General features: G+C 44.1%; 1 protein-coding gene across 4 annotated transcripts in view; it reads left to right on the top strand.

Annotated features, from left to right (window-relative positions):
- Nucleotides 1-18,622, top strand: part of LOC117826890 (epidermal retinol dehydrogenase 2-like) — a 46,534-nt gene that overhangs the window by 12,479 nt on the left and 15,433 nt on the right. For 2 of the 4 annotated variants that reach the window (XM_034703303.1, XM_034703304.1), the window contains 3 exons: nt 4,455-4,599; nt 11,958-12,083; nt 16,124-17,064. In XM_034703303.1, the coding sequence (XP_034559194.1) occupies nt 4,455-4,599; nt 11,958-12,083; nt 16,124-16,226 (374 nt within the window). In that variant the 3' untranslated portion in view covers nt 16,227-17,064. Of the gene's footprint in view, nt 1-4,454; nt 4,600-11,957; nt 12,084-16,123; nt 17,065-18,622 lie in introns of those variants that run through there. The other 2 variants (XM_034703306.1, XM_034703305.1) reach the window with 1 other exon arrangement.

The raw sequence follows: 18,622 nt of genomic DNA, 5'->3' as shown, positions 1-18,622 counted from the left end.
GGGATCAGCTGACAGTTTTATGAGGGGGGAACCCAAAACACCAAATGGCATCCTCCCCTTTGCCACCTCATGTTGATGCTGGATAAACAGCTGACTCATTCTCTGCACCTTAACATGTAACCCTTGTAAAGCCTGATATCAGAGTGAAGCATGCAGACCTTTGGGTCTCACGTCTGCACTCGACATGCCACCTAACACAACATTTACACTCGCTCCTCAAAACATGCCTCCTCTGGTGTTTTATGAGTTAATAAGCGTTAGTCTTAGTGCTGTTGTTTTCTTTAACACGGTGGTACTTGTTGGGGACGATGAGCAGAGTGACACACTGACTTTACAAACGTAGTCTCAAAATAATCACACACCACAAAACCAGCGGTGCTGGAGGCAGAGCGGGCTGATAAAACCAGAGGTCAGAGTGACTCCAGGCTCTCTCAATTCAATTTTTTTTTCAATTTCAAATTTGCTTTATTGGCATGAACAGCAAGATGTTATTGCTAAAGCACATAAATTCATACAGTACATTATATATATTCACAACACACTACACTCACCATATATACATTAATCACACACCAAATTCATTACATATTATATTCATCACATACATATCAACCATATATTACATATTTTATATGCATTAATGAACAATGGTGTCACCTCTCTCTCTCTCTCTCTCTCTCTCTCTCTCTCTCTCTCTCTCTCTCTCTCTCTCTCTCTCTCTCTCTCTCTCTCTCTCTCTCTTTCTCTCTCTCTCTCTCTTTCTCTCTCTCTCTCTCTCTCTCTCTCTCTGCCGGTCTCTGTCTGTTAAGTAACCAAAGAACCAAACACTGTCTGTGCAGACTACGCTGTCATCATTTTCTTCTTCTCCTCTTTCATGGCTCATTCCAGTGAAGGTTGAACATTTTCTATAAAACTAATGAAGTGTATATTACTCTACGACCATGTTTATCATTAGTAAGAAGTGTAAACAGAGCGGGAAGATGTCTGTTCCACCTGTGCTCAGTAATAAAGAGGTAAACGTTTCAATCAATCAATCAATCTTTATTTGTATAGCACCAAATCACAACAAACGTTATCTCAAGACTCTTTTACAAACAGAGCAGGTCTAGACCACTCTATGTCAAATTATGAACAGAGACCCAACACCAAGACAGGATAAGACTCAGTCTGACCCATAGGGTGTATAGAATATGGACGTAGTATCTGTATCAGTTCTCTACATGTTCTCTACGTGTTCCCTATTTTTCTCTACATGTTCTCTACGTGTTATCTCTGTGTTCTGTACATGTTCTCTACGTGTTCTCTACATGTTCTCTACATGTTCTCTATGTGTTATCTATGTGTTCTCTACATGTTCTCTACGTGTTATCTCTGTGTTCTCTACATGTTCTCTATGTGTTCTCTACGTGTTATCTCTGTGTTCTCTACATGTTCTCTATGTGTTCTCTACATGTTCTCTGTGTTCTCTACGTGTTATCTCTGTGTTCTCTACATGTTCTCTACGTGTTATCTCTGTGTTCTCTATATGTTCTCTATGTGTTCTCTACGTGTTATCTCTGTGTTCTCTACATGTTCTCTACTTGTTCTCTACGTGTTCTCTACGTGTTCTCTACGTGTTATCTCTGTGTTCTGTACATGTTCTCTACATGCTCTCTACGTGTTCTCTACATGTTCTCTGTGTTCTCTAAGTGTTCTCTACATGTTATCTCTCTGTTCTCTACATGTTCTCTACGTGTTATCTGTTTCTCTACATGTTCTCTACGTGTTCTCTACGTGTTCTCTACGTGTTCTCTACGTGTTATCTCTGTGTTATCTCTGTGTTTTCTAGGTGTTCTCTGTTTTTCTCTACGTGTTCTCTGTTTTTCTCTACATGTTCTCTACGTGTTCTCTACGTGTTCTCTACGTGTTCTCTGTTTTTCTCTACGTATTCTATACGTGTTCTCTACATGTTATCTCTGTGTTCTCTATGTGTTCTCTACGTGTTCTCTACGTGTTCTCTACGTATTCTATACGTGTTCTCTACATGTTATCTCTGTGTTCTCTACGTGTTCTCTACGTATTCTATACGTGTTCTCTACGTGTTATTTCTGTGTTCCCTACGTGTTTTCTACGTGTTATCTCTGTGTTCTCTACATGTTCTCTACGTGTTCTCGACATGTTCTCTACCTGTTCTCTACGTGTTCTCAACGTGTTCTCTACAAGTTCTCTCTGTGTTCTCTACATGTCCTCTATGTGTTCTCTACATGTTATCTACGTGTTCTCTACATGCGCTGCAGGCGAAAGAGGACGTCTGTTGTGTTTGTAAATAGTGCAAAAACAAACAGGCTCTCTGGTGGCAAAGTGAAGTGCTGAAAAAATCACAAGTGGAGCGTACACCTAAACCTAGATGAGTGCTCGGGTTAGAGTCTTTCAAATTCACCTAAATCAAGTGGAAGGTCTCAACTTATCCAATATGCAGAAACTGTAGCCTAGCTTGCGTTTTGTTTCTCATTAAAGAGGCTGAGCTGAGCTGCTAGTACAATTACTAGTGACATAAAACTCATATAACCTCACTTCAAAAACACTGAACTATCCCTTTAAACTTCCCCCTGCAGGCTGTAACAGACCCTGTCTCTCACCACATAGATATACTGCTCTGTAAATCTGACTGATAGCTACAGTTCAGAGTCTACAGAGTCATCATCATATCTGTAGAACATGACATTTTGATTAGATCATTTTGACATAGAACTGATAAAGACCCACTTCAGTCAAACGTATATCTGTTATTTTAAATACATTTAAAACCCCAGGCCAAAAAGATGCTGAGTCAAATGTTGTTTAAAACAGATTTGTAGTCGTTTATAAAAAATTTAAAGTCTATATGTAATAAAAGATATATAGTGCAATGACAACAAATCAAATGTTGAGACTGAAAAATGTTATTGTTTTAAATGCTCATTTAGTATTTGACAGCAGGAACTTTCCCCTGAAACTAGCGACCTGAACTCTGTGCGTTTCGACCGGTGGACACAGGGTCTAAATTTAGTTCAGGGGTAGTACTTTTCAAAGGACCAGGGGCTTTTCGGGGGCAGGACCTGCAATGCTGAACGTGTCTGATTGGTAGATTAACCTCAGTGTTTTTATTCCTCCCTCCGTCCACAATAACATCACACACATCTGTGACTCACTTGATTTCTCTTTCTTTCATTAGTTTTTATTTATTCTATCTTTTTTGTATGTGTGTGTACTTTTCAAGAAGAAGCTGTGATTCTCTTGATTTAGCAGCTTGTAACAGTAGTCTTCTCTCAGCCCACCGTGAATGCGTCTCTCCTCCCGGTGTTACGGTTTTAAAAGTGACCCTGTAAACTGGAGACCTTCAGCTGAACGTGTCAGTGTTTGTGGAGTTTACACAGCTGTTGAAACACAGAGGGAGTTCCTGGGAATGCAAACTAGTTTAGTTTTTATTAAGATTTCAAAATATCCTCATCAGACATTTAATGATGGTCTAAAGACGTTTATGAGGGAGGCATCCAGCTGAAAGTCTGCAGTTAACAGGGTCGCTGTTTAAACCAAAACACCGGCCGATCTCTGCCACGGCTTTTTGAGTTCAAAAGGATTTTAAAGCCGTGTTGAAACGTCTTTGCTACTCGCGCTTATCTCCTCTCACGTGTTGATTCAGTGAATCCATCTGTGATGAAATATAGCACCATCTAAAACAGACCAGCTGAGTCTCTTCATGCTAACAGGCTAACTGTTGTGTTGCTCATAATGATACCTGCCTTTTTGTTTTACTGCCCTCTACCGGTCTGGTGGTGTAGTGCATTTCCTTTTTTTTCCTCCATACGTCACTGGCCTGATTTGCTCAATCTACCTGGGACTTCAGCCTGCGGTCGAAATGCAGACAACAATGGGGGCACAGGAACCTTTTAGTTCAGGGGAAAGTAGTTCTGGGGGCAAAAAGACCCCGGAACTCTTGGTAATTTCCATTACAGAGTCATGTCTGTCTTTGGAGCTGTGGTTTTAAAATCACAGACAGCATTTAAAAGAAATGAGGTACTGATTATAAAAGCTCTCTCCTCCTGGACGTTCCTCACACTTCATATCTGTTCCACATGTCAGAGTTCTTTCATCAAAGGTTTCTGCAGAGGTTGTTGATTTATCTCTAAAAGCTGCACACAGCAGCTCTAATGAGACAGGCTGTGTGGCTTCATTAACACAGGTCATGATGCTGGCTGCCCTCCATCACAGATCAGACTCACAGAGCGTCATTACAGAGAGAAAATAACTCTGAGTGTAAAGTGAGCGTTTAGAGGCAGGCTTCAGACCTGCAGAAACCTGCACCACAGGTCCTCTGGAGGAGATACATGTATACTAATAACACAGATTCTGTCAGACCGGGGCGTCAGATTAGAACTGTCCTCTGTCGTCTCTTTACAGGTGACCATGTTTTCACCTGCTGTTTCTCTCCACAGATTACTGTGCCAGTAAGTTTGCAGCCGTGGGTTTTGCTGAGTCGGTGGGTCTGGAGATGTTGGCGTTGGGGAAAGACGGAGTGAAGACCACCATCGTTTGTCCATACTTCATCAACACAGGGATGTTTGACGGATGTCAGACCAAGTACGTCTCTCTAACTCGGCTCCTGAATCTATATATTTCCTTGTGGAGCATGTTGTGTTGTTTGATCTCAAGCTGGGTCAGCTCTGTGTCTGACAGTCAGACGCCCTCAGAGCTCTAAGAGGAGGTGTCATGATGTGGTTAGAAAAAAGAAGACATGTTCACTTCTCACACAGACCGACTTAAAACCTTCATTTTAAACTGATACTGTTACTCACAAATCATTAAAAGCAGTGAAATAGAAAATCTAAGACAGAGATGTAACGATCTACGGATCGTATTGAGGCGTACAAAATGTTAAACAAGCTGAATATCAACATGTGGAGCAGACTCAAAAAAATGATCTCCGCAGACATACAGTCATAAAAGTGAAGGCTCAGACTTAGGGTTGTAAAGGGGTGGAATATTTCTGGTAAATTTCTGGAAAGTTTCCAGTAAATTTCCATGGGAAGTTAAGCTGGGGAATTTTGGAAATATTCCAGATTGGAAACTTTCCATGGGAGTTAACTGTGAATTGATGGTAATTTAATGGAAAGTTATCATATCCAATTATAAATATTTGTTTAGTTATAAACAGACATCCATCCAAAATAATACAATTAAAACAGATTTATTTGTAATCCACCATGAGCATTGCACCTCACAGTATTTAGATAGTTACAGCGGTGAGGACAAACTTCCTTTAACAGGCAGAAACCTCGAGCAGAACCAGACTCATGTTAGACACACATCTGCCTCGATCCAGTTGGGTCTGGAAAGAGGGATACAAGAGGATAAGAGGAGAATAAGAGAGAGAGGGAGCGGTGATAGGGATGAGACGAGTAGTAGTAGCCATTGCCGCTGGAGTCCAGCACGTCCGTATCAGCAGGGGGGGTCTGATAGCGGTGGGCACAAAGGAGCGCCTGAAGCGTTCAGTCTTGCACCATGGTGGAATGATGCGCTGACTGAACGAGCTCCCCATCAGCCACAGCTCATCATGGAAAGGGTTAAAGGGGTTTTCCAGGATGGCTCGCAGTTTGTCCATCAACCTCCTCTCAGCCACTGACTCCAGACTGTCCAGCTCTAGGCCAACCGAAGAGCGGGCCTTCTTTACCAGCTTGTTGAGCTTGCTGGCCTCACCCATCTTGATACCTCCACCCCAGCACGCCACAGCAAAGAACAGAGCACTGGCCACCACAGACTGATAGAAGGTCTTCAGAAGCCTGCTGAAGACACTGAAGGACCTGAGTCTCTCTTTAGGAAGAACAGTCTGCTTTGTCCCTTCCTGTTGATGGCGTCAGTGTTGGTGGACCAGTCCAGTTTATTGTTTATTTGGACCCCAAGGTACTTGCATGAGTCCACCCTCTCCACTTCCTCCCCCTGGATGAGGACTGGGGCTGGGGGCCTCCTGTTCCTCCGGTAGTTCACCAACAGCTCCTTAGTCTTGCTGATGTTGAGCTTCAGGTGATTGCTGTCGCACCACGTGATGAAGCTCAGTCCTCTGTACTCCTCCTCGTCATCTTCACTGATGCGTCCAACGATGGAGGAGTCGGAAAACTTCTGGAGGTGACAGGAACCGGAGTCGAAGCGGAAGTCGGAGGTGTAGAGAGTGCAGAGGAATGGCGCCAGAACAGTCCCCCGGGGTGCGCCGGTGCTGCTCGTGACCACCTCAGAGGTACAGCCATTTACTCTGACGTACTTCCCCTGGCAGTCTAAGTCTATAGCAGCATAACTAAGAGCTGGTCCAAGCCTGATCCAGCTCTAACTATAAGCTTTATCAAAAAGGAAAGTTTGAAGCCTACTCTTAAAAGTAGAGAGGGTGTCTGCCTCCCGGACCCTGACTGGTAGATGATTCCAAAGGAGAGGTTCTGATAACTGAAGGTTCTACCTCCCATACTACTTTTAGAGACTTTAGGTACGACCAGCAGGCCTGCATGTTGGGAGCGTAGTGTTCTAGAGGGGTAATAGGGCACTATGAGCTCTTTAAGATATGAAGGTGTCTGATCATTAAGAGCTTTGTAGGTCAGAAGAAGGATTTTCTTCTGTGGAAGAACTAAAGAAGACTTAATAATCTAGATCTTGAAACTGTGATTATTTCTCTGACTTTAATCGTAGCACCAACATTTCTAATCATTGAATGAAAGGAGTCAGTCCTTCACATCCCTAACCCTCACATTATACTTAAAGACTAAACCCAATCATTGGTGAGTTCTTCAGCTGTTAGTGTGGCTGTGCCCATTGCATGAAACTGTGGCTGCTGTGTGAACCTGAGACACCTGAGAGGACAGACAGGCTGAAATCAGTCACTCTGGTCACCTGCCGGTCCATGCTGCACCTTGAAAAACCCTCAGATAATAAGTCATTTGATTGCAAATATAAATAAGGCTTCATTCAGCTTGTGTGCAGCTTAAAGGAACAAGGATATCGATTTTTTAAAGTGCAGTGCTGTGTGGTGAGCTGTTTAATAAAGTATTAAATTAATGTGTGTGTCTGTCAGAGGACTGATCACAGAGTAATAAAGTTCTCTCTGATTGCTCTGATGGCTTCAGTTCTCTCAGCGCTGCTCGCTCTGAACCAATCACAGCTCGTCTCTCCATGTTATCTCCTCCATCAGTATGTGACTCACCTGTTCACCTGTTGTCTCTGTCCTGTGATTACACAGAGTCATGTTAGCACAGTGCTTCATGCTAACAGGTCAACACTTCCTGTGTCCTCTCGCTGATAATTTCAGTCCTCCTCTTCAGACAGCAGAATCATCTGTGGGACTGAATTCCCATATACTCTCATGTCCCTGCTTATTGAAGCGTGTGTCTGCCTGCCTGCCTGCCTGTGTGTGTGTGTGTGTGTGTGTGTGTGTGTGTGTGTGTGCGTGTGCGTGTGCGTGTGCATAACAGTCCATTCAGAAAGTCATTAAGCAGGGCTAGCTGAGAGTTTATAGCCCTGCTGTGATGGTCTGCTCAGGGGACGGGGGGAGATGGTCTGAGGGAGCGGGGTCGATGTAGGAGGGTCAGGATCACAGTTTATGTTGGAGAGATCAAAGCAGAGGAGCAGGGTGATATTTTAATGGAGCATGAAATAAAGGGTTAGAGAGACAGACTGGAGTGTGTTATTACATCTTGTAAAGTGGACATCCTGTATGAACGTGTACGCTGTGTTCAAACCATCAGCAGAGTCTCAGACTGCAATCTGCACACACGTGATGAAGGTATAGAAACACACAAACCTTCACAATAAAACAGACCTCTTTAAACACTACATCTGTCACCACTGGGGCTCCTGTCAATCATCATTACTGACAGCTGCTCACATATGACCCGTCTCCACCTGTGGAGCTGGAGGCTGCTGATGTGCTGATAAGCCTCATTGTTTTATGATTGGGTGAAGTTTTCAGGTTATAATCCAGCAGCCTGCAGGCAGATTACCACAACCACAACACAGATACCATCTGTAAAACCATACACAGCTCAACACCACGCCATGCTTCAGCTCCTGTTGGAGCTCTGAGACTTGTTAAAGATAATGACGTTTTATGATGAGGTCCAGATATGTTGGAGGAGTAGGTACGTTGTATTTGACTGTGACTCTTTGTATTACTTACACTGTAAATTTAAAATAGACTTAAAGTGATTATTATTGTCCTAATGGAGTCTGATCCCCTGGCTGTGTCCTCTCTCACCTGGAAATGATACAGCTCCATATGAACGAGGTTTGACGATGTCTTAGTTAGGAGGTCTGACCGGTAGGTTCCACAGGAAGCACAGTGTGCTGATCGGTGCCTGTTTTAGTCAAGGCTTGTGTTACCACAGAGAGCGCAGCAGTGCGTCTCCACTCCTGACTCTGTGGAGTCAGACACAGTGAAACTGAGACTCTATGGAGACAGCTATTGTGAATCTGAGAATTAGTGGAGAAAGTGAAACTGAGACATAGTGGAGACAGTGAAACAGACTTGTCAGAGAAAGCTACAGTAAAACTGAGACTTAGTGGAGACGGTGAAACTGAGACTCATCAAAGACAGCTACAGTGAAGCTGAGACTCAGTGGAGACAGCTACAGTGAAACCGAGACTCAGTGGAGACAGTAAAACTGAGGCTTGGCAGAGACAGCTACAGTGAAATAGAGAATCAATCAAGAGAGCTATAGTGAAACTGGGACACAGTGGAAACAGCTAGAGTGTAACTGAGACAAAGTGGAATCAGCTGCAATGTAATTGACACTTAGTGGAGACAGTGAAACTGAGACTCAGTGGAAAAAGCTACAGTGTAACTGAGACTTAGTGTAGAGAGCTACAGTGAAACTGAGACTCATTGGAGACAATGAAACTAAGGTTTAGTGGAAACAGCAACAGGGTAACTGAGACTTAGTGTAGACAGTGAAACTGAGACCCAATGGAAACATTATAGTGTAACTGAGACTAAGTGTAGACAGTGTAACTGAGACTCAGTGGAATCAGCTACAATGTAATTGAGACTTAGTGGAGACAGTGAAACTGAGACTCAGTGGAAACAGCTACACTGTAACTGAGACTTAGTGTAGACAGCTACAGTGAAACTGAGACTCAGTGGAGACAATGAAACTGAGGCTTGGCAGAGACAGCTACAGTGAAATAGAGAATCAGTGGAAACAGCTACAGTGTAACTGAGACTTAGTGGAGACAGTGAAACTGAGACTCAGTGGAATCAGCTGAAGTGTAATTGAGACTTAGTGGAGACAGTGAAACTGAGACTCAGTGGAAACAGCTACAGTGTAACTGAGACTTAGTGTAGACAGCTACAGTGAAACTGAGACTCAGTGGAGACAATGAAACTGGGGTTCCGTGGAAACAGCTACAGGGTAACTGAGACTTAGTGTAGACAGTGAAACTGAGACCCAATGGAAACAGCTACAGTGTAACTGAGACTTAGTGTAGACAGTGTAACCGAGACTCAGTGGAATCAGCTACAATGTAATTGAGACTTAGTGGAGACAGTGAAACTGAGACTCAGTGGAAACAGCTACAGTGTAACTGATACTTAGTGTAGACAGCTACAGTGAAACTGAGACTCAGTGGAGACAATGAAACTGAGTCTTGGTAGAGACAGCTACAGTGAAATAGAGAATCAGTGGAAACAGCTACAGTGTAACTGAGACTTAGTGTAGACGGCTACAGTGAAACTGAGACTCAGTGGAGACAGTGAAACTGAGACTCAGTGGAGACAATTAAACTAGGGCTTGGCAGAGACAGCTACAGTGAAATAGAATCAGTCAAGGCAGCTATAGTGAAACTGAGACTCAGTGGAGACAGTGAAACTGAGACTCAGTGGAAACGGCTACAGTGTAACTGAGACTTAGTGGAGACAGCTACAGTGAAACTGAGACTCAGTGGAGACAATGAAACTGAGGCTTGGCAGAGACAGCTACAGTGAAATAGAGAATCAGTGGAAACAGCTACAGTGTAACTGAGACTTAGTGGAGACAGTGAAACTGAGACTCAGTGGAGACAGCTACAGTGAAACTGAGACTCAGTGAAATCAGCTAAAGTGTAATTGAGACTTAGTGGAGACAGTGAAACTGAGACTCAGTGGAAACAGCTACAGTGTAACTGAGACTTAGTGTAGACAGCTACAGTGAAACTGAGACTCAGTGGAGACAATGAAACTGGGGTTCTGTGGAAACAGCTACATGGTAACTGAGACTCAGTGGAGACAGTGAAACTGAGACTCAGTGGAAACGGCTACAGTGTAACTGAGACTTAGTGGAGACAGCTACAGTGAAACTGAGACTCAGTGGAGACAATGAAACTGGGGTTCTGTGGAAACAGCTACAGGGTAACTGAGACTTAGTGTAAGACAGTGAAACTGAGACCCAATGGAAACAGCTACAGTGTAACTGAGACTTAGTGTAGACAGTGTAACCGAGACTCAGTGGAATCAGCAAAAATGTAATTGAGACTTAGTGGAGACAGTGAAACTGAGACTCAGTGGAAACAGCTACAGTGTAACTGAGACTTAGTGTAGACAGCTACAGTGAAACTGAGACTCAGTGGAGACAATGAAACTGAGTCTTGGTAGAGACAGCTACAGTGAAATAGAGAATCAGTGGAAACAGCTACAGTGTAACTGAGACTTAGTGTAGACGGCTACAGTGAAACTGAGACTCAGTGGAGACAATTAAACTAAGGCTTGGCAGAGACAGCTACAGTGAAATAGAATCAGTCAAGGCAGCTATAGTGAAACTGAGACTCAGTGGAGACAGTGAAACTGAGACTTAGTGGAGACAGCTACAGTGTAACTGAGACTCAGTGGGGACAGATGGACAGGGGCTCTGAAACAGAACACTAATGTTTACCTTGTTCCGATGAATCATGGTCTAAAGGTGGACAGAAGGAGCCACTTGCTATTCATCAGAAACATATATTCATGCCAGAGCTCTGCTTGGTGACTGGGGGTGCTTCTTGGTTAAACCCCTCCCCATGTCCCGAGGTCCAGATTTAAAGGTGTTTGGAGACTAGTGTCTTTCTTTATTTTTGTCTTCCTGCATTAGTTCATCCAGCAGCCCCCCCGGACACATGCTATGCGTCAGCACAGACACCTGGCCTGTCACTTCCTGCTCCTCACATCTCTACCTGCGGTCCTTTAAACAAAGAAACAAGACGTCACAGGACCTGCTTCATACTGATGTTCTATTCTCCGTGTGACGACTGACCTGCATGCTTAGATAAATGTTGACATGTTGATCCTCGGTCTGTGTTCAGACCTGTATTTCCTGCAGTTTCAGACTCTGCTCATGGGAAATATTGGTCCTGATTCATTAATTTTAGAAACAGTTAGACTGCTGTTACAAACCAATTATGTCAAATTCATTTAATGGATTTTTCTCACAGATGAAAGAAACGACTCAGGAAAAGAAAGACGAGTCTTTGGTCTTTGGTAAATGAAGTTATTCTGCCTCATTAGATCTCTACCCCTCATGGAGGTGGGCGGGGCAATATCAGGGAGGGGGTAACATCACTGCAGTCGTCATGACCCCAAGCGAGACATCCTAAAAATAACCACAGATTTGAGACTCTTCCTTGATGGTCAAACACAGTCTGCGGAGTAGACCCTGAGGGGGCTCCTGTCAGGTGGAGGACTGTGTTCAGACCCCGCCTCCCTCCACATTCACATGACATCTGAGAAGAGGGGGCTGTTTTCAACTACTTCTACAGCCACACAACACGGTAACTCACGCTTCACCTCCGTCACAGACAGCCAGAGTTTTTCCTTTGTCTGAACCGGTCTAAACAGAGCATGGCAGAGTCCTGAAGACAATGTGATGTTTGTTTCTAAATTTAAGGCTTTCAAATGAAAAACATGACAAAGTCATAAAGTAATCAGTATTTTTAACTCTGGTTCTGGTCTTCATCAGGTGGCCGAGTCTGCTGCCCATCCTGGATCCAAAGTATGTGGCCAAGAAGATCATCCATGCTGTGCTCACAGACCAGGTGTACCTGCTGCTGCCCAGGAGCTTGTACCTGATCGCTGCACTCAAGAAGTGAGTGTCACACTTTACTCTTCTTTACACTGAGCTGGACTCATGTTACGCAAACATGCAAACACGCAAAGACGCAAACACGCAAACATGCAAACATGCAAACACGCAAACACGCAAACACGCACACCTAGCCACTCAGTAGTTCTACAATCCCTTCTCACTCAGTACCTTGTAGCTAATCATAAACACCTTCACTGTTTCCACTCACTCTCTGTTTGTAACGTGGTACCCAGACAGATAAAGCTGCTGAGCTAACAGCTTTCAAGTGAGCTAATTATCAAAACATCAAAACACAATTAAACTCTAACATTACGTTCTGAACTCACACCTTTCCTTTAGTGTTGTGTAACACTATCAAACAGTAATGTTAGCCTTCATCCTCTAAGCTCACTTAGCGTACAGTATTTAGCTCAGGAGCTACTTCTTTTCGACTCTGATAGTAGCTGATGGATAACAACATAAAAATAGGATTTTTAAAATCACTACTATTTAATGTGTTTTTCCCTCACCTGTTATTTAATGATGTTAGTGAGCAGTTAGGAGAAGAGGGTTACACCAGACTTGGCTCACACCGATTCAATACCTTAATCACAATGATTTTAGCTCATAGTCACACTGATACCAGAGGATGTTCACACTGATTCTAGAGCAGGCTCACATTGGTTCTAGAGCAGACTCTCACTGTTTCTAGAGCAGGCTCACACTGATTCTAGAGCAGGCTCACACTGATTCTAGAGCAGGTTCACACTGATTCTGTATCATAGTCACACTGATTCTAGAGCAGCAGGCTCACACTGATTCTAGAGCAGGTTCACACTGATTCTAGAGCAGGTTCACACTGGTTCTAGAGCAGACTCACACTGATTCTGTATCATAGTCACACTGAGTCTAGAGCAGGTGCACACTGATTCTAGAGTAGGCTCACATTGATTCTAGAGCAGTCTAACGCTGATTCTGTGTCATTGTCGCACTGATTCTAGAGCATAGTCACACTGATTCTAGATCATAATCACACTGATACCAGAGCATTTTCACACTGATTCTGTAACTTAATCACACTTATTCTAGAACTTAACCACTGATTCTAGATCAGTCACACAAATTCCATAGCATGCTCACACTGATTCTAAATCATAGCCACACTGAGTCTAGAGCAGGCTCACACTGATTCTACAGCAGTGTCACTCTGATTCTAGGTCAGGCTCACACTGATACCAGAGCATGTTCACACTGATTCTAGAGCAGGCTCCCACTGATTCAAGAGGAGGCTCACACTGTTTCTAGAGCAGGCTCACACTGATTCTAGAGCATGATCACACTGATTCTAGAGCAGGCTCACATTGATTCTAGAGCATGCTCACGTTGATTCTAGATCATAATCACACTGATACCAGAGCAGGCTCACACTGCTTCTAGAGCAGGCTCACACTGCTTCTAGAGCAGGCTCACACTGATTCTGTATCATAGTCACACTGATTCTCAAGCATGTTCACGCTGATTCTACAGCAGTCTCACACTGATTCTAGATCAGGCTCACACTGATTCTAGAGCAGAATCACGCTGATTCTGGATTATAGTGACACTGACTAGCTCACACTGATGTAGGTGGTTTATCAGGTCGACATGGTCTCCTGATGATAGTTGTACTTTGAGTAATACGAGTAATATTCACTATAACAGTATACACTAATATTAGAAATAAAGCTCATAGTTTACAGAGTGCTGTTAATCCCACACAGAGATGTCTTCAGTATAAGTTCCACCTCCTCAGATGTCTGAACGTCTGTAAGAAGTAACAATGCTGACTTTATGACAACATGAACGATGGCTGGCTGCACCAGTTATCTCTTTTCAGGTGAGAGTCAGGGTGGAGGCTGACTCATCCTCTCTCGTGGACCGGGGGTCAGGCTCTGCGCCTGTTACACCTGATAATGTGTTGTAGTGTCGTGGTCGTGGTCCCAGCTGGTTCTGTAATGGCCGCCCTGCTGTGAAGATCAGGTTTTATAGAGTGGTCAGAGAGGTGCTGTGGTGATTATCAGACCGAGACATTCATCATCTCCAACAACAAGCTGTGATCAGCAGTGTCTGTCTATCTGTACCTCAGGACAGGTACAGATAGAGTATTCCATTACTTTCGTGCTTTAATCATCACTGAGTATGCTGCATCACTATAAAGTTTTGTTTTTGCAGGTTTAGTTTAATATGAATAATTCTGCTCTACTTTGTTGTCCTGTTACCTTCTGACACAGTTATCATCTTAAAGTCCTGTTACCTTCTGACACAGTGATCATCTTAAAGTCCTGTTACCTTCTGACTCAGTGATCATCTTAAAGTCCTGTTACCTTCTGACACAGTGATCATCTTAAAGTCCTGTTACCTTCTGACACAGTGATCTTATCTTAAAGTCCTGTTACCTTCTGACACAGTGATCATCTTAAAGTCCTGTTACCTTCTGACACAGTGATCATCTTAAAGTCCTGTTACCTTCTGACACAGTGATCATCTTAAAGTCCTGTTACCTTCTGACACAGTGATCATCTTAAAGTCCTGTTGTAGTGGCTGTTTGTAGCTTACATCCATAATGGATGAATATTTCTGACCTAAACAATCTTCTAAAAGGTTGGGAGTCCTGGTGATGTTTTATTTTGAAAATGAGCTGATGTTGCTTGCCACTCTGCGTGCCGGGCGTGGACTCTGTTGAAAATATACGTGTTGTGTATCTTTAACGTAGCGTCCCAAGAACAGAGCTAAGACATGCAACAGCGCTCCCGGTGTGAACATGAGCACTGACCAGAATGGGACCGGATCGGGTATGCAATGCTGAGGTAACCCAACGTGGCAAATCCTGTGTTACATAAAGAAACCCTTGTCCCTGTGGAGACTGGGGGTTACTGTTGATCGGTTTTCAATTATGGCCCTGTCACACCTTGATGATTTAGTCAGCGTATGCTGGTGTACGTCTCATAACTTCTAGGTAAGTTTTGTATAAGTTCAGAGCACGCTGAAGCACGCTGAGATACATCGTAGTACGGCGAGTATGCAGCGTATGGATCATACGTCCGACGTACGCCTGCCATAAGTTGTAGGTGCGTTCTGTGATGGTTGCCACACTTTCACACACGTAGAGCTGTGTGTCTGCGTGAGTGTGAGAAGCCTTGGAGCCCTCACTCAGTGTCAAACAGCAGAGCCTCTGAAACAGAAGCTGAAGCCAGCATGTCAGAGTCTGCTGGTGTTCAACGATAAAGCTGCTGTTGTTGAATTCAATGAAGTTCAAAATGTGAGGTTTCTGAAAGCACTGCAGTCAATAAGTGTAACTTGTTGTAAAGATCAGAGGCTGTGTTCCTGCTGGTTTCACTCCTCTGACTCTGAGTTTTTAATAACACACACCTTTTTGAATCACCAATGAAGAGCATCTCATTTCAACACGTAGACATCATCATTAACGAGCGGCAGCCTTTTTATACACTTCATCTGTGTTATTACGCTGCTGCATGCTTAGCACTAGTGGACTGTAGTTAGGCAGAAGTTATGAATATAATATGTATACACCTAAAACTGAAAAAACATTGATAATTCAGCGTGTGTCAGCGTTTCAGAGGCATTTTGATACGTTGGGAAAACGCTGGCTAAATCGTCATGGTGTGACAGGGCCATAACTCCTGTGACTTTACAACTAGAGGAAGTGCCTTTTTGATGTATGTCAAAATAAAAGCATGAGGACAGTAGAGTGTGTTTCCATCGTGATCACAGATGACTCTCAGCCCCTCTGTCGTCAGTGTTCTGCGGTTCCTCCGTGGCGGCCACAGCTCGCTGACAGGAAGCCTCTCTGATAGATCTGAATGCTCTCTTTGTGCTCAGGTTGTCCATGAATGAATCAGCTCAGAGGGTGTTTGATAAATCAGATTTTAATAAAGGTACAGTGAAGGCAGCAGGTGTCTGTGCCCTCAGGTCATGTGACAGGGGTGTTGAATGTTGTTGTGTTGAATACACAGCCTGCAGCTCTGACAGCCTCATATTCAATCTGTGTTTGTCCTCCTCAGAGTTCTTCAGTGGAAGCTCTTCGCCCTCCTCTGCTCGTACCTGGGACTGTTAATCCAAGTAGATTACCACAACAATTTCAGTCTGCAGCGCAAATTACAATAACACACACACATGCTAACACACTCACTTTAGACACGGTGAGGACAGACACACAGCTGCATGTCTGGGCTGCAGGACGGCTCACGTCCATCACCCACTGAACACTCAAGACGATCTGAGATCAGAGCAATACCACTGATGATCATGATATCAATATATACACCGCAGGATCAGTAGAAATAATCAATCATTTCTATCCAGATTAAAGGTTCAAAGTCTGGAGGTGTGGTCGGTTAACGATTGAGTGGTTTGAAATTTGGCATCAGTGTAGCTTCACCTGTAACGATGACTGAGTTCAGATCACAGACAGGTGTGTAGTCAGGGAGTCAGGTCTAAAACCAACATGTGAATGGATTCACGAACACCACCACCTGATAGCTCTGAATCATTCAACCACAGTGAGTCACTGCCAAAGCCACAGGTCACCCCTTCAGAATAAAAGCCTGTAATCTGTGGAGGGTGATGCTGCTCTGCTCTCAGGTCTAACAGAGGGATGGAGTGAGTCTGAAGACAGACACAGGAAGTGCTGCTCTCTGGGTCCTCTGTGGGCACCACAAGTGTGCTTCCTGAGGGACCTAATATGGTGTGTGTGTGTGTGTGTGTGTGTGTGCATGTGTGTGTGTGTGTGTGTGTGTGTGTGTGTGTGACTTCACCTGTCAAACAGATGTTCACAGGGTGTGTGGTGCACTGCGTGGTGGGTGTCACTGAAGGTGTGGGTACCTGGATACCTGTCTGTATGTATTCATACTGCTTCTCCTGTCACCTGAGTAACATTTGAGCTGTGACATGTGGATCTGTAGTTTTTGAAGTGTGTAATAAACATTGTGCATTTTGCTCTGAATGGTGCGTGTTATATAACGGCCAAATTTCACCAGACCCGTGTCTGGTCCATCCCCGATCCGTCAGCACCAGATCTGATAGGTTTCTATTCTAGTCAATGTGTTAACTTCCACTGGATCCGCTCTGTTGCGTTCCGGCTGCGTCTCTGATCCGGCAGGTCGGAGTCCTCTGGATCAGATACACATGACTTCTATTTTTGCCGGATGCCGGAGCACGGCACATCAATCTCAACAGAGCAGATGGAGCGGGACAGGAAGTCAGGTTTCACCAAAACAAAATGAAAACATCCGGTTAATTTTCAGAATAAAACACTCTGTGTTATCACCAGATCGTATTTCACTTAACTACAACAACAAACCAAAGTCATGATGAGTGGAGCCAGGCCTGGAGTCAACAGGTCAGAGGTTTTCAGAGGACCAGAAAGACAACATGGACCTTGGTCACATGACTCCAGCTGTCCGGCTGTCCTGCTCTGTGCTGCATTCTGAAAACACAACCGGTGGGTGTTGACAGACGAGAGAGCACAGAGCCGGACCGCAGCGGATCGGAGACAGACCGGACACAGATCTGGTGGAAGTCCGGTGTTAGGCAGTGCTCACAGCAGCAGCTAGAGCAGTAGTTTGCCTCTGATGGATCAAAGTGAGTCACTATCAGAGTCTGACTACATCACAGAAAGGATCCTGCAGAGCTTTATGAGGAAGAGGAAGACGATGTTAACCACACACACACACACACACACACACACACACACACACACACACACACACACACACACACACACACACACACACACACACACACACACACAGACATACACCGTTTTATAGACTCACTGTGAGGGTTCAGAGAGCACACACACACACACACACACACACACACACACACACACACACACACACACACACACACACACACACACCTCCAGAGAGTAAACAAACCTCACAGGACGTAGTTTCTACGTTTGCCTGTTTGGCTTTAGATCTGTCTCTCAGTAGACTGATAAGATGGTATTCTTATTTTAAGATGGTAAATAGCCAAACATGACGGTCTGAAGAGGTCTCTGTGAGGTGTGAGGAGGCTGGAGCCAGAGGGATCACTCTGACACACCTTCACCTGCTGATCTGAGACTTTGACCATGTTGAGTACTAAATGAAACACGTAGTCTCAGTGACTGACTCTATGGGGACTGACTCACTGCAGGAGACACACTCTAGTGGACACTGGAGGAACTGCAGGTTCTTACACCTCTGTGTTGGCTTCACCTTTGAACACCTGAGTTAGCTGTGTGGATTAGTATCATAGCAAGTGTGTGAGCAGTTGTTTGGACTTTGGACAATTATCCCGTAGGAAGAGCTGGTGGGAGTGTTAATCTGGATGTTAAGTGTGTTTGCTGCAGTGTTAATTTCATTAATGGAAATTATGACGATAATCAATCAATCAATCAATTTTTATTTGTATAGCACCAAATCACAACAAACATTATCTCAAGACTCTTTTACAAACAGAGCAGGTCTAGACCACTCTATGTCAAATTATGAACAGAGACCCAACACCAAGAC

Source organism: Notolabrus celidotus, chromosome 15, assembly GCF_009762535.1.
Source record: "Notolabrus celidotus isolate fNotCel1 chromosome 15, fNotCel1.pri, whole genome shotgun sequence".
Lineage (NCBI taxonomy): Eukaryota > Metazoa > Chordata > Actinopteri > Labriformes > Labridae > Notolabrus > Notolabrus celidotus.
The sequence above is the reverse complement of the archived record's forward strand: the minus strand, read 5'-3'. Positions and strand labels throughout refer to the sequence as shown.